The following is a 14,511-nucleotide window of genomic DNA, read 5'->3' as shown; positions in this document are numbered from 1 at the left end:
AAGCGGCATGTCCACCACTGGGCAGGGAGCAGAGCAGCCCTCAGCCCTGCACAGAGGGGCAGCCAACTCCAACCTCCAACCTCATAACCCAGATCTTCCTCAGATGCTCACTCAGAGGCAGCCAAGGAAGGTCAACCTGGCTCAGTTCCCTACAGCAGCAAACACAGCTCCAGGGCAGATGTGGGGCCAAAGGAGGGACAGACACAGACAAAGCAGAGATACAGCTCACCTGTGGGACATCAGTGCAGGTATGTGTGTTGGGGGCGGGGAGAGATAGTGGCTGTGAATGGGTGATGGGAGGTGTGTGAGTATGTGTGGTGAAAACGTGTGTGATGTGGGGGATGGTGTGTGAGTAAGATGGTAAGTGTGCTTGTGAATGTGTGTTTGCAAGCAGGTGTGTAAGCATGAGAATGTGTGTTGTCCATGCAGAGGTGCAAGTTGAGAGGCCATAGCTAAAGCTAGAGCAATGGTGATTTCTAGGTGGCAGGAAGGAAGGCTTGAATTGTGCCCCTTGTACACATTTGAACATTTCCAGCAAGCTTGCATATTTTTTATTACCAATAAATCAAAGATTTTTTTAAACACTAGACACCATCCAGCAGTCCCTTCCCCAACCCTCCCACAATGTCATCCCTGGTCTTTGTATTTTTTTACTCTATATGGCCAGCCCCTTAGTCTGTATCCCAGCTGGGAGGCCTCAAAAGGTGGGAGCCCTCCCCTCCCACAGCTGCCAGCCCCTAGGGCAGCCCAGAAGTCAATGGTTGGGCTGCTTGCCAGACAGGGATGGTACAGACCAGGATCCTGCCCCCCACCCATGCCGGCCCTGCTCACCATGACCTAGGATGTCATCAGTGGGCAGGAGGGCTTTTCCAGGGACAGGTTTCCTGTCCTGAGACCCTGGCTCCAAGCCCATGTTGATCCACTCACTGGGAGTCCGGCAATCAAACTCCTCATTGTCAAATACCTGGAAGAAATGGGCAGAGGTCAGGAGGAGGCAGCTCTCCCCCAGAGGGGCCAAATGGGTTGGGTGTGGCAGAAGATGAGGGTGCCTAAGTAAGTCTTCTTCAGATGCAGAAGCTACAGACTGAGGGCCATGGGGCTGAATGTCTCCCCCACTATTCACAGGGGCCTGTGGGGTCTGGCTCTGTGAAACCCTGGATCCCCACCCAACCGGGCAACCCTGATGCAAGCAGAGGGGTATTTGGGGACTCAGAGCAGGATATGAGCTCTCTCTCCCACTGCCCAAGGATCATCCAGCTCAGGCCCAAGGGAAGAGGTGGACCTTGGATTTTTCTGAGCATTCCACGTACATGAAGAAATGAAGGAGATTCAGGGTAGTCAGGAGGCCACCCTTAGTAGGGTGATGTGGATTCAGCTCTGCCTCCCCACAGGGACTGCCAAGCAAGACATCCTCAGGGTCAGGGAGAGGAAGGGCAGGGAGGCTAGTGAAAGCTAGAGCAGGCTATGCTCCCTCTTTCTCCTCCTCGGACCCAGTTTCCCCATCGGTATCCCAAAGGAGCTACAATGAGGCCCTCCTCCACCTCAGTTCCCCCCGTCTCAGTGAGTCCAGGAGCAGTGGTCAGGGAGCTCCATATACTACTCCACAGTCCAACTGGGCTGCTTCTGGTGCCTCAAGGTTGGGAGCTGGGGGGACAGAGATTGCATACACAGGTTCCCCAGGCTCCCAAGCAAAAAGCAGAGTCAGCATCTCAGGGGTTCTGGGGCCCCTTCTGTCCCAGCCTAGGATGATCAAAACCCCTGGAGGGAAGGTCCAATTATGCTTGACAAGTGAGTGCTTATGATTCCCACAGATCCCCTTTTGGGTCTGATCTCTCGGCTGGGGTCCTGTACCCCTCCCACCCACCCTTCCCCCCACTGCTGACCATCAGCTTGCTATGGAAACTAGGCTCACCTTCAGTGGGAGGTAGATGGGAAAGAGCGGGTCATGGCCCTGCTCAATGGTCTGGGGGTGGTGGGGGTCTGGGTGCCTGGGCATGAGCTTGTCAGAGTCGATGCCCTCATGAGCCAGTAACTGCTCGATGTCCAGACTCAGGTACAGCCGCTTCCTCCTGGCCGAGGGGGGACAAGGGAATCTCATGACAGCTCACCTCATCTAAGATGGCTTCATGGATGCCAGCAAGGGTCCACAGGGTCGTGGTGGATAGGAGTGTGGCCCAGGGATGCCTCCAGGACCCCCCACCCCTCTGGAATTCATCAGGAAGTAGTGTGGTAGCTGGGGCTGATGTCTTGAGCCCCGGCTGCCCTGTATCTGTCTGGTAGTTCCACTACATTGACCTAAATACCACCCTCCCCAATCCTACAGCAAGGAAAGCAGTTTGTTCCTATAAAGAAACCAAAGGGTGAGGCGCCTGGGTGGCTCAGTCAGTTAAGCATCCGACTCTTGATTTCAGCTCAGGTCATGATCTCATGGTTTGCGAGTTCAAGCCCGCTGCACCGACAGCAGCTGCTTGGGATTGTCTCTCTGTGTGTCTCTCAAAATAAATAAATAAAACTTAAAACAAAAACAAAAAAGAAAGCAAAGGGCTACAAGATTTGCACACAGGCCCATTTTAGTAACCTCTGCCATGAAGACGGTCACCTAGTAGCCTGCTGTCCCTCGCTCCTTGACTTGGGTGGATGCCGCCCCCCCAAAGGAATGGGCCCTCCCACTGCCAACCTGGCCATACCTCTCAATCTCAATCTTTCGGGGGCACTGGCCTGGCAGCACCAGGAAAGGCACCTGCACCTTGGGCTCGTAGGCCTGCAGTGGGAAGTCAGTCTGGGTGAGCACCCGGGTGGTGGACTCGAAGCACTGCTGTTCCAAATGTTCCTCGAAGCCTTCAGGAATCTCAAAACTTCTGACTGCAGGCAGAGGCACAGGCAGGAGTGTCAGGGGCTCAGGCCAGAGCCCAATACGCCCCAAGACAAAGTGCTGGGTACTGGGTATGAGCGCCCTGGGGCAAGGGAAGCTCAGAGCTTGCCTGTGGCTGGCAGTGGAGACAAGAAGCCAGATTTGGCACCAGGCACCCAAGGGAGGGCAAGGGCCTCCAGAGGGTGTGTTTTGGTCTTGCTTTTCCTCATGTGGATGGGGATGCAGAGCCGCCAAGCATCCCCACCCCACCCTACTGTGGATGGTAGGAGCACCCCACAACCCTTAGATCTGTACTCTGTAAGCATTTTCTGGGCCACAGATGTCTGTGAGACGGTACAGCCCAAGAGACTGGATCCTCAGCTCACCACACAAATGCACATACATGTGATATTTCCTGAGCCACTTCTGGGGCTTCACAGACCCCATGAGGTCCGTGGGCACTGAGAGGACTAATCTGGGCAGTGTCAGCAAGGAGCCAGGCCTCTCCTGGGGCTGGGGAGGAGAGGCAGACAGCTGGGACCTCTGAGCCTGATCGAAGCGGGTATCCTGTCTGCCAGCCAGGTGGGAGGGCTCCCACCTGATTCCTCACTCAGGGCCCCACCCACCTTGCTGCTTCTCCTGGAGCCACCCTATTCTCCCCTCTGCCACCAGAGACTGCCCCACACTCTGCAGTCCTGCCCCAGTCCTTACAGGACTCAGCGCAGAGCCTGGGAGGAGAGTCTTCATTCAGCAGAGATCTTCTGGGCACTTTCCCATGCCAGGCCCTATTCTAGACACTGGGGTCCCAGCAGGGAAAACTCAGACACAGCCCTGGCCTTCTCCAAGCTCATGTTCCAGGGGAGGTAGAAAAGGTAATTTATACATGTGAAAACCCTAGTGTCCCCAGCTGGGCAGAGAACTGATGCCCCGGCCCTCAGCAGCCCCACCCACTGTGGTGCCCTTGTCACAGCTCAGCTAAGAGGAACATAAGGTGTGGTTCACTGAGCACTAACCGTTAGCTTGGCCCTTGCAAAGCACCTTATATCTTGTTACCCCCATTTTATAGCTGAGGAAACTGAGATCCTGAGCCAAGAAGAAACAATCTAAGACCAGAGGTCTTGCTTCTAAATGGCACCCACTCATCCACCCTGCCCTTCTAGACACTGACCTTTTGGAGTAAACTTGTCAAGGTCGGCCTGCCGCAGGAGATCTTGGTTCATGCAGGGACCACGGCATACTTCCTAAAACCAAATCCCAGAGCTCTAAGCGGGTATAAACATCCTGGGGACAGGCAGGACCTGGGAGGGACCACAAGGCCAAGTGTCGCCCCCAAGCCCACCAGGGAACACCCAAGGGCACGGGAATGGGGCAGAACAGTGAGTTTCCACAATTCCTCATTCAGAGGCCATAGTGGGCAACAAGCTCCAGCCACTTGGGACACCCCTGACCTCACCCCCTTCTGATCCTGCACAGCTCCCTCCTCACTCTAAGAACACTCCTGCTGTGTCTGGGAGCTGAGCCACTAGATGGAGGGACCACAAGTCCAGCAGGTGTCTCTGTGCATGTCTCCCCCACCAAGGGTGACTCTGGCACCCCCAGCATAGTGGGGATCCATGGATCTTTGCCCTAACCCTCTTGGCCTATCCTAGTTAGAACTTTCCTAAGGCTGTCCAGGACTACGGGGCTCTTTGAACTCTCCCCTGGTCATCACCTGTCTATACTCCCCCTACCCCAAGCCTCCATTGGTCCTCTCACATTCTCTCCTCCTTCTCTACACAGGCCATGGAGCTTGTCAGGGTTCCCAAGCCTCTGTACCTTCTGTTCCCCATGCCTGGAACACACCTCCTCCCAGCCACCCAGTAAACACATAGTATGCCACTTTGTCCAAGGACCCCCTCCCCAATCACAGCTGGGGGACAATTCCCCCACCAAAGTCATTGTCCCATGACAATAGGGACACGGATGTCTTGTCCTCACTGTCACCAGTGCTCAGTCCAAGGCCTGTCACATAAGAGATATTCAGTAATGAATTGTTGAATGAATGGGCAAATGGATGGAGGGACAGATGGACAGATGATCAGAAGGATGGATGGATGGGTGGGTGGATGGTGGGTGGATGGATGGACGGACAAATTATTAGACACAGATGGCTAGATGGATAAATGAACAAATGGACTGATGGCAAGATGGATGGGTGGAAGGAAGCAAGGAAGAAAGGGTGACTGGAACCCACAAGGAGGGTTTGGGCTTGGTAGGGGACAGCTACCACACTCACCCCCATTTGATCCAAGCTTCCAGGGCTGAGGATGTCAGAGTAGAACCCACGCTGCTTCATCAGGGGGTACTTCTTATCAGTGCCTGTCAGGGGCAACTTCCGGGGCTGCCCCAAGACTGAGAGCGTGGGTGGGGGCAGGGGTAAAGGCAGGGTATTGGGGTCAGGGCTTAGAGCCTTGGAGCCAAAATCTGGTCCCAGAAGAATCTTCCCCAGGTTATACTCTAGGTCTTTCTGGGTCCTCTTCAGGTTACACTCTTGGCCCGCAGGAGTACTGCTGCACTCTGGGCTCTGAGGGGTCCTTCCTGGGCTGTAGCCTTCTCTGTTAGGCTGCTCCATGCTGCTTCTTGAGGCGCTCCTAGGAGAAGATACTGGCATCACTGGGCCCTTGCTGGCTTCTGTTCAGCCCCCAGGGGCACCGGGACACAGGGATGCCTCATCTGCATCCTGCAACCGGCCACAGCTTGCCACACAGAGGGTGGAGAGGGAGGAAGTGGTCTCCTAACTTGGACAGACACAGACACGCAGTGCCAGGCAGGTCCCACCAGGAGACAGCAGGGCCTTCCCTGGATGTGGCATGTGAGAAATGAGCCCCCAGAGTCAGGGGCGGAGTGAAGGGAGTCAGGGAAGCTCTGCAGATGCCCCCGCTGCAGTGCGTCCTTCTACACCTGCTCACCCCCTCTCCTCCATGTTAGACAGCAAGGCCTAGTTACTCACAAAGGAGACAAGGAGGATGGCCCAGAGTTCACTCAGTGAAAGGCCCTGTTTGGTTTTCCCCAAAATGACTTTCAGCAGGAGGCAACCCTGGTGCCCCAGCCCAACTGAACTGCCCTGTCTCTCCCTACTGTGGGGTGCTGGGCCACGCGCTGTCTCCCCCACTTGTGTCTACCCCACACCATAACCCAGGAACCAGAGGACTAAATGGTCTCCCTGGAGGGATCCTGACCTTTCCGTGACCCACAGATCCCGCTGCCAGTTACAGAAGGGTATTCAGCCGCCCTGGCTCTCAGGGTCAGCTCAGCTCATGCAATGCATCCCCTTGCGTCTCCCCAGCAGGAACAGCACATGTACCACGGGGCTGCATACACATCCACCATCCCAGGGACAAGGGTTTGCAGAACTTTTACTACAGGCTGAGCAAGCCCTTGCCAAGCCGCTGTTGCTTTTGGCTACCTCAAAACGTATCACTGGGGGAAATCCTTGGTCAGGGCAGGGTTATAAGAGATTTGGACAAGGGTATGGTGATGAAGAGGTTTTCATGTAATGCAGGTACAAAAATAAAAAGGGAGTGAGTCTATAATTATCTCAATAACAATGTCATTTAAAAAGAGAGGGTATCTTGTTACAAATAGAGAGGGAGGGAGGCAAACCATAAGAGACTCTTAAATACAGAGAACAAACTGAGGGTTGATGGGGGAGGGGTGGGGAAGAGGAGAAAATGGGTGATGGGCATTGAGGGGGGCACCTGTTGGGATGAGCACTGGGTGTTGTATGTAAGCAATGAATCATGGGAATCTACCCTCAAAACGAAGAGCACACCATATACACGGTATGTTAGCCAACTTGACGATAAATTATATTAAAAATAAATAAATAAATAAATAAATAAATAAACAAACAAATCTTTAAAAAAATAAATTAATAAAAAAGAGAGGGTATCTTAACAAAAGAATACTCTGACCCAAGCATCACCCTCTCCTCTGGCCCCATCCCATTTCCCAACCCCTGCACACTGTGACAAAGCAGCCAGGAGTTCACGGTACAAGCCGCTCTGTTGGCTGGGTGTTTCGTGCCCTGTTGTCTCCATTTTAAGCATGCCTGGCTGGTGTAGGCTTCCTGTTGGATCACTGCAGGGTAATCCTGTCTGGACTGACCTGAAAGGCGGGCTGGGCAGCCAGGACTGTCTGCATCAAAGCTACCCAGCAGTGCTGAAGCAGCCTGAAGTGCTGAGTCCGTTTCTAAGAAGGAGGTAGTGAGTTGGCAAGACCACTTTAGGGCCCATGAAAGGCCAGATAGGGCTCTGGCAGGAAGGCCCAAACTCTGAGCCCAGAGGCTGACCAGTTTCTAACCAGTGTCCTACTAGAACTCGGCTCCCTGAACCCATTCCCTGGTAGTCAGCCACCTCCTGGGGCAGGCCCTAAAAACAATGTTGAGTTTGGCCTACCCATCTGACAGTCACCAGCCCTTCCCAGAGCACCCTAACGGACAGAGGACCCACTGGGGCTCAGCTCCATCATGGCTGCAAACCCAAAGATGTCTGCTCATCTTTGAATGAAATCACCAAACAGGGCAGTTCTTGGAGAGGCGGGGTCCTCACTCCACAGGAGGGCATCCCACTCCCTGGTTTCCCCAGCTCTCAAATGTGCTTGAATATGTTGGGCTGCTGAGCGGGTGCATCATCAGGCTCAGCCAAGATGACAGATGCAGAAATGTCCAGGAAAGCACAGTGTTACTGGAGGCAAAAGGAGCCTGTGTTGGGGGTTTTTTTCTCCCATGAGCCAACTCCCTCCAAGAAGTCTGGCAGTGGGGGATCCATACAGACACGTTCCATGAAGGAAGGCACGAGAGCAAGCTGCAAACTCAGAATCCTGTCTCTCCTCCATCCCTCAGCCCTTTACAAAGATCCACGGCTCCCTTCCCATCCCACCCCAGCTCTAGGCACCTGTGCGTTGCTGGTGTGCACAGGACCTGTGACAGATACACAGACAGATCCACCTCTGTCTCCTATCAGCCCCACCAGTGATGGCTGCCTCTATGTGGGAATGAGTGGGGCTGGTAAGAGGGTGAGTACATGGTTACCAGCAAGCCTCTGCTGCTCACTCTGGGCACTCTCTCCTCTCACATGAGGAAACTGACCAGTAAGATGGCAGGGGTGGCCCCAGCAGACACAGTGTGTGGGAATGGTGAATGCTATTAGGGGCTTACATGTAGTTTGTGCAACATCTCGTTCAAACCTTGAGGTGAGAACTGAGACTATCCTCATTTCTCAGAGGTAGGGCAAATGAGGTTCAGGGAGGTTAAGGGACCTGTGCAAGTTCAGCCAGCCAGCAAGAGGCACAGGTGGAATTTAAACCGAGGCATTCTTTCTCCCCAGTCAGACCACCTGGGAGTCCTAATTGCTTGAGTCAGAAGGAGCTTCAGGTTGGATTCAGTGACATTCAACCCCATGTGACCCAACCACCCACCAGGCACTGGCTGGATGGACACAAATGAACAAGGGGGTTTGATCCTCACGACACATACTACTACCATCACCAATCCACAAACAAGGAAATGAAGGTCCAGAGAAGTCAAGAAACTTGCAAAGGACACACAGCCGAGAACCGACAGAACCAGAAGGGAAACTGAGGTCTTCACTTCTGGCTGACCCAAAGATCCATGTCCCTAAGCAACACCACAGTGGTTCTCAAACTGTGCACCAAAGAGCCCTGAGGTTCTTTGGTGAGTGCTTGTGGGGAGGAGGGCCAAAGCAGAAGAAATTCAGAGCCACCCAACCTTGGATTCAGCAAAGACCCTGTATCTGTTTCACATACCAGGTTCTGTGTAAGGTGTCATCTAATAGATCTGTGGCTTAAAGGATTTTTGAAGTCTCTTCCCTTGTGGGGGCTACCTGGCAAACACTACTACTGTGGATGGCAATAACCCCGACAGGCGTGGGGTTCTCTCCGCCTTTTTGGAGTACTCACCTAACGTGAGCCCCTCTGTGCTCCCACATCTGTCTGAGGCTCTTCCCTCCAGCGAACACCTCCCTCTATTGTATGTGCGCATCTATCCTCCCTGCCAGGTGATCGTGAGAGCTGCAAATGCAGGAATTTGAGGGTGACGTTGGTCTCTGGAACCTCAGCACCTAGCACAGGACTGGCACAGGCTTGGCACAGAGTAGGTGCCTCAAAGGTGTCTGCCAAATGACTTCATGAGTGAGAAAAGTAAGGAAAGAAAGCTGATGTCTGTAACGAGTCTGTGAGATAGGGACGGCGGTGCTCTGAGGATTTGCAGATGGGAACATGGAGGACTAAGGCTGCTGTTGGCATCAGGAGAGGGACTGTGTGGCTGATAAGGACTTAGGCTCCTTGCCTGCAGGGGCCTTCCACAGGGCGGGGAGTTGTGGCTACATTCTCCGCGTGTGGGGCGGGGGGAGGGCAAAAAGTCAGTCTAGTAAGTACAGGGCTTACCTGGAAGGTTATTTAAAAGTGCCCCCCACTCCTTTCCCCCTGGCCGAGGCTCAGGAAACTGAATGCGCAGTCAGAGACAGGAATGTGGACCCTGGGCCGGAAGGGAGTCCTTCTTCCCGTCCACTCGCCTTCTGTGCCTTATCGAGGTGCCCCTGCCCCTGCTGGCCCAACCATCCCCCTCGGTAGCCACCGACTTACCGGCTCCAACGAGCAGAGTGCGGTCTGGTGGCCCGTCTCTAGGGAGGGACGCTGGGCCTGTTGCTAAGGGGCGGGATCATCCGCGCGGCGGGCGGGACTTCCGCCCCCGAACGCTCCCCGGGTCTGCAAGTCCCCTCGCCCAACACCACCTACAGGCTGGGACTTGGTTCCTCCCGCCCTGTGCTCCCGTCTTTCCTCGGCGGGATGGGGACAGTGGCCGCCCTCTAGTCTGTCAAACCCAGGCTCCATTACCTGTCTCCTCCCCTCCCTGACTCTTCTAGAGTAAAGAGACAAAACAGCCAAACGCAGGGTAAGGACTTTGATTGAATCCTGGGGAAAATAAATAAAATAACAAGTAAAGTTATGTGAATAATTTGGGGGTAATAATTGAGGAAGTTCATATCTAAGCCACAGCTGTGGGCCAGATGGTCAGATCGCTGCGTCACTTCTGTTCTCTGGAGGTTCAGCTTCTACAGAAACACACACACACACACACACACACACACACACACACACACACACACCAGGCTGCAACTCAGCCTCCTCAGGGTGGGCAGTGGGTGCTCCTGCCCCCGATCTTTGGCCTCAGTCACCCATCTGCTCCAAGGACCTGGCATGAGTTCAGGCTTTGATCCTCCTGTCTGTCCTGGATATTGAATTTTTGTTAATTTTCTTAGATGTGAAAAATGATATTGTGGTTGTATAGGAGACTGCCCCTGTCTTAACTGATGTGGGCTGAAGAATTTCAGGACAAATGTCAGGATATCCGCTGCTGTGACTTCCTTTCAAATGGTTTGGCTAGATTTATATATAGATAAGTATAGTTAGGAGATGAAGCAAAAATGGTCCAATACTGACAACTGAGAAATATAAACGTTTACTGATGTCCACTGCACTAGTCTTAAACATTTGGCGGGGTGTGGGGGGGCGGGAGTGGGGGGAGAGGGTCAGGGTAAGAGGTGGGTTACAAACCAAAAGAAAATTTAAAAACCATCCCACCTCAACCTGAGAACCCTTACCCAGAGAGCTTTCTCCGCATTGGCCCCATTTCATAGATGGGGAAACTGAGGCTTGGTGAGGCAGGTTGGTGTTGAGGGAGGTAGGAGGACCCGAGGTTCATTAAACAAATGTCCAATTCTATTTGACATTTTAGTTATGCTACCTTAGTGTCAAGCCAGTGCTGGGCACTGAGCATTCAGATTTAAACTGGTTTCTGCCTTAAAATGTCTGTTGAAAGAGTGAGCCAGAGAGGCCAGGCCATGAGGAGTCCAGAGGCAGAGTGTAAGCTGTGGCTGGAGACAGTGATTTGGCCTTCGTACAGGTTTCTGCTTCCTCTGTCCAGAACACCTCTCTCCACCAACTCCTACCCCTGGCCAACTCCTAGTCATCCTTCAAGATCCAATGTTGGTGCAACTTTCCCTATGTTTAAACTGTAGTGTGATTTGCTTTTCTTGTTGGCATTCACACAGTAGGTGCTTAGTGATCATTGTGGGAGGAAGGAAAGGGTATAAGGGGGATTGGAGGCAAAGCTGACCAAAGCTCTTTGAGGACACAAAAACCCTCAAAGCCCTGCTTAGGACAGCCTGGCTCCTTTGTGGGTCTGGGGATAGGCTGTGTACCCTGTTCGACCTAGAAAGAGGCACCTGCTTCCTGGATTTTTCCTGGCACTTCCCACACTGGGTACAGCTGTCCAAAAGCTGCAGTACCCATCCGGGTTGCCAGGGCAACATCAGCCCATGGTGGGACGTCAGGGATGACAGGGGCAGAGTGCTAATCCTGGAAAGTTGCCAAGCAACGCAGTGGGTTGATGATGTCACAGGGGCCATGGCTGCCAGACAGATGGATAGGCCACTGCAGGAAGGGTCTACTCTCAGAAGGTCCAGCCCACAGATCCCCCACTCCCCACCATGAGATAGTCACTGCTGTGTCCCTTACCTGGGGCATGGGGGCCAGGGGGTCTGCTTCTCCCAGCAGTCCTGCCACCTCGACTCTGCCCCTCTGTAAGTGTGGGCAGTGGGTATGACTGCCTCCCTCCCTCCCTGGCAGGACACTGGGGTCAGTCCCTGCTCTCTTGGGTCTCAAGTGTCCACCTTCTAATGCCTCCATCTTCTCCAGTGGTTGAGCATGGGTTTAGGCTTTGCTTTTCCTGCCCTGCCCTGGAGGCCACCATACTTACTTGTTCCCTGAGGGAGGCCACCTACCCTGTGGTGGGAGGGCAGTCTTTTGCTCTGTTCTCTGGGGGCTGGAAGGGAAGCCAGCCTTGCTCTTGTTGAAATAGGAAAGACTGGGTTCCTGCAAGAGCTTGTGAGTGGGGGTCCTGTACCCATCTCTGGTAGCCTGGAAACTTAGAGCTTGGGCAAGCAGACTGTTTAGGGCACCTAGGCTCATGCCTTTTGGGCAAGAGGTCTGAGGGCATGGCAATCCTAGGCTCCCCCTCCCCTGTGCCTTCCTGCTGGCAGTGCTGAAGCTGGGAGCAATGCTTCAGTGGCGGCGGAGATGAAAGTCCCGTGTGAATAGACAGCAGAATGAGCCCTTCATGTGGCCGGCCAGCCGGAACAGAGGGCGACAGGCATCCAGACAGCATGGCTGGAGCTATCCACTCCCCACCAGCCCCCAGCCAGCCTCTTGGGCCCCCAAGATCTCTCTCTGGTTTTCTAAGCCAGGGGCTCTGAGCTGCTAAGAGAAACTGAGTCACAGACATGGGGGCTGTCAGAGGGCTAGGCGAGGTCTGGGGTTCACCGCTCTCCCTAGGCTGCCTCTGACCTTCCCCCTTCTCTGTCATTGGCCAGCTGGCTTCAGCAGCTCTGACCAGAACTTTCTTTGATGAATAAAAATGGAGACAAATTAATTCTCCTTGGATCCATGAGGTCAGCTTGACAGATAAGACCTTAAAAGCCCAGCACTCAGGGAGGAGTAGGAGTTCCTGGGAGACTGGAAGATTGAGGACCCCGGCCCATGAATGCTGAGGCCTCATCCTAGCCCCCAGCCCAAACCCATTGCCACCTGTACTCACGTGGAGCTTCCTAGTGAGAATTTCCTCCCTCTCAGTTTTTCTAGAACTTCCCATCCCGTCTCAGGCCACACCTCCTCAGGAAGCCCTCCCTGATTGCCTCAGCCCACAGAACACGCTTATACTCTCTTCAGGGGCCCAAAGGACCATGGTCAGTACACCTCGGTAGGCAACCATACATTGGTCACTGCTGTGTCACCCAACTGGAGGGTGGGCTTGAACAGCAGGAATGGTGGGGGGTGGCGGTGGGGGTGCTGCTTTTCCCAGCAGCCCTGCCGATCGATGAGTCCTAGAAGAACCCTTAGGGAGATAACTAAGAAACAATAACACACATGAGAGCCACCACCCCGGAGATGGTGACCATCGACCAGCTGTATACAGTCTCACCTTCACACCCTCTTCCCCAGCCTACCTCCCTCTGACCTGAAATTCCAGACCGTCCCCAGAACAGGGTCCAGGATGTTGAGTTTCCACTCTCCAGGAGCAGGGGCCAAGAGGGGGTCCCAGTGATAGACCCCTACACAGGAAGCTGTTTGTCGTAATTAGGCTCTGAGTGCCTCTGATTTCCCCTTGGCCCCAAGGAACTCACTGAACACTGAACACTGACTGAATGATCTCTTGGCAGACTGGGGATGGCCTCATCATCATGGTTCCATGACCCACCAAGTGCCCCCACCTCCCTTCTCCAGGGAGCCTGAGTTTATTGAGTCTGGGGACCAGACAACCATTCTGACCCACCCCTAGAAAGTCCTATGAACAGGGCAGGAGGCCTGGCTGACTCACTAGGCAAATCTCTTCCCTTGCTAGGCCTCAGTTTTTCCATCTGCACAGTGGAGTCCACAAGACTTGCTGAGGCCTGCACCAGAACCACCTATACAGAATGGTCTGAGGGACACCAGGACTGTTGCCCTGCCCCAGATGCCCCCATTCCTGGCAAAAGCTTTGCCCCTGCCACACCTCTGGGAGGGAATATGTAAGAAATCCCAGACAGGTCGGGGTGCCTGGTGCTCAGTCGATTAAGCAGTTAAGCATCTGACTCCTGATCTCATGGTTCGAGAGTTCGAGCTCCATGTCGGGATCTGCACTGACCATGCAGAGCCTACTTTGTATTCTCTCTTTCTCTACCCCTCCCCTGCACGTGTGCTCTCTCTCTCAAAATAAGTAAATAAGAAAGAAAGAAAGAAAGAAAGAAAGAAAGAAAGAAAGAAAGAAAGAAAGAAGAGAGAGAGAAAGGAAGGCAGGAAGGAGGGAGGGAGGGAGAGAAAGAGAGGAAGGAAGGAAGGAAGGAAGGAAGGAAGGAAGGAAGGAAAGAAGGAAGGAGGAAATGAAAGAAAGAAAGAAAGAAAAGAAAAGAAAAGAAAAGAAAAGAAAAGAAAAGAAAAGAAAAGAAAAGAAAAGAAAAATTCCAGACAGGTCAGTAAGGATACTTTGTTCAAGGGAGGAAATTCCTCACTAGAGAGATGGGGCGGCCATCAGTGGCCAGGATGGCTAGGGAGCCTTCAAACAGCTGGGGCAGCAGCTGGAGCTGACCGCCTCCTTGACAATCTGCTCCCACTCTCCAGGTGGGCAAACCGAGGTGGCAAGAAGGGAAGGGCCTCACCCAAGGTTACAGCCAAGTATGAGGAGAAACTGGGGCTGTCCCATAGGGTGTAGGGAACCTCTAGAATGTGAGCCACAGGACAAAAACCAGTCGCCATGGGAATCCCCATCCCTTTCCAGGAGCAGTTGGGGCATCGGCGAGCCACGCCTCCTGCTCTCTTGTCCCTCCATTCCACTCTCTGGTGATGGGATACCAGACAGCCAGAAACTACAGCTCCTAGGATTTCAGTTTCCTGACCTGAATTAAACTACTGGATCACCAGAGACCCCTCAGGCCATTCTCTGGGAGTATGCACTCTCCCTGATGCGGAGGGGTGTCCCTTAGTACTCCTGACAGGCCACTCAAGAACCTGGTACTGATGGGGTTCCTGCCCAGATCCCCTCTACCCTGAGGGTTCCCTGGAAAATG

At 53.6% G+C, this 14,511-nt stretch overlaps 1 protein-coding gene and 1 long non-coding RNA gene across 6 annotated transcripts in view; one reads left to right on the top strand and one right to left on the bottom strand.

The window, feature by feature from the left end:
* The window catches only part of DNAH1 (dynein axonemal heavy chain 1), a 76,733-nt gene extending 67,132 nt beyond the window's left edge, over nt 1–9,601 (bottom strand). For all 5 annotated transcript variants that reach the window (XM_045493040.1, XM_045493041.1, XM_045493042.1 and 2 more), the window contains exons 1-6: nt 9,494–9,601; nt 5,127–5,481; nt 4,020–4,092; nt 2,688–2,862; nt 1,913–2,069; nt 832–964 (exon numbers count right to left, since the gene is read on the bottom strand). In XM_045493040.1, the coding sequence (XP_045348996.1) occupies nt 832–964; nt 1,913–2,069; nt 2,688–2,862; nt 4,020–4,092; nt 5,127–5,462 (874 nt within the window). In that variant the 5' untranslated portion in view covers nt 5,463–5,481; nt 9,494–9,601. The remainder of the gene's footprint in view (nt 1–831; nt 965–1,912; nt 2,070–2,687; nt 2,863–4,019; nt 4,093–5,126; nt 5,482–9,493) is intronic.
* Nucleotides 9,602–10,082: 481 nt separating this feature from the next.
* LOC123605717 lies at nt 10,083–12,341 on the top strand. Its single transcript, XR_006715862.1, has 2 exons — nt 10,083–11,493; nt 11,953–12,341. It is a non-coding gene; the product is annotated as an uncharacterized LOC123605717 (long non-coding RNA).
* The last annotated feature ends 2,170 nt before the right edge of the window (nt 12,342–14,511 follow it).

The sequence above is a fragment of the Leopardus geoffroyi genome, chromosome A2 (genome assembly GCF_018350155.1).
Source record: "Leopardus geoffroyi isolate Oge1 chromosome A2, O.geoffroyi_Oge1_pat1.0, whole genome shotgun sequence".
NCBI classification, from domain to species: domain Eukaryota; kingdom Metazoa; phylum Chordata; class Mammalia; order Carnivora; family Felidae; genus Leopardus; species Leopardus geoffroyi.
The sequence above is the reverse complement of the archived record's forward strand: the minus strand, read 5'-3'. Positions and strand labels throughout refer to the sequence as shown.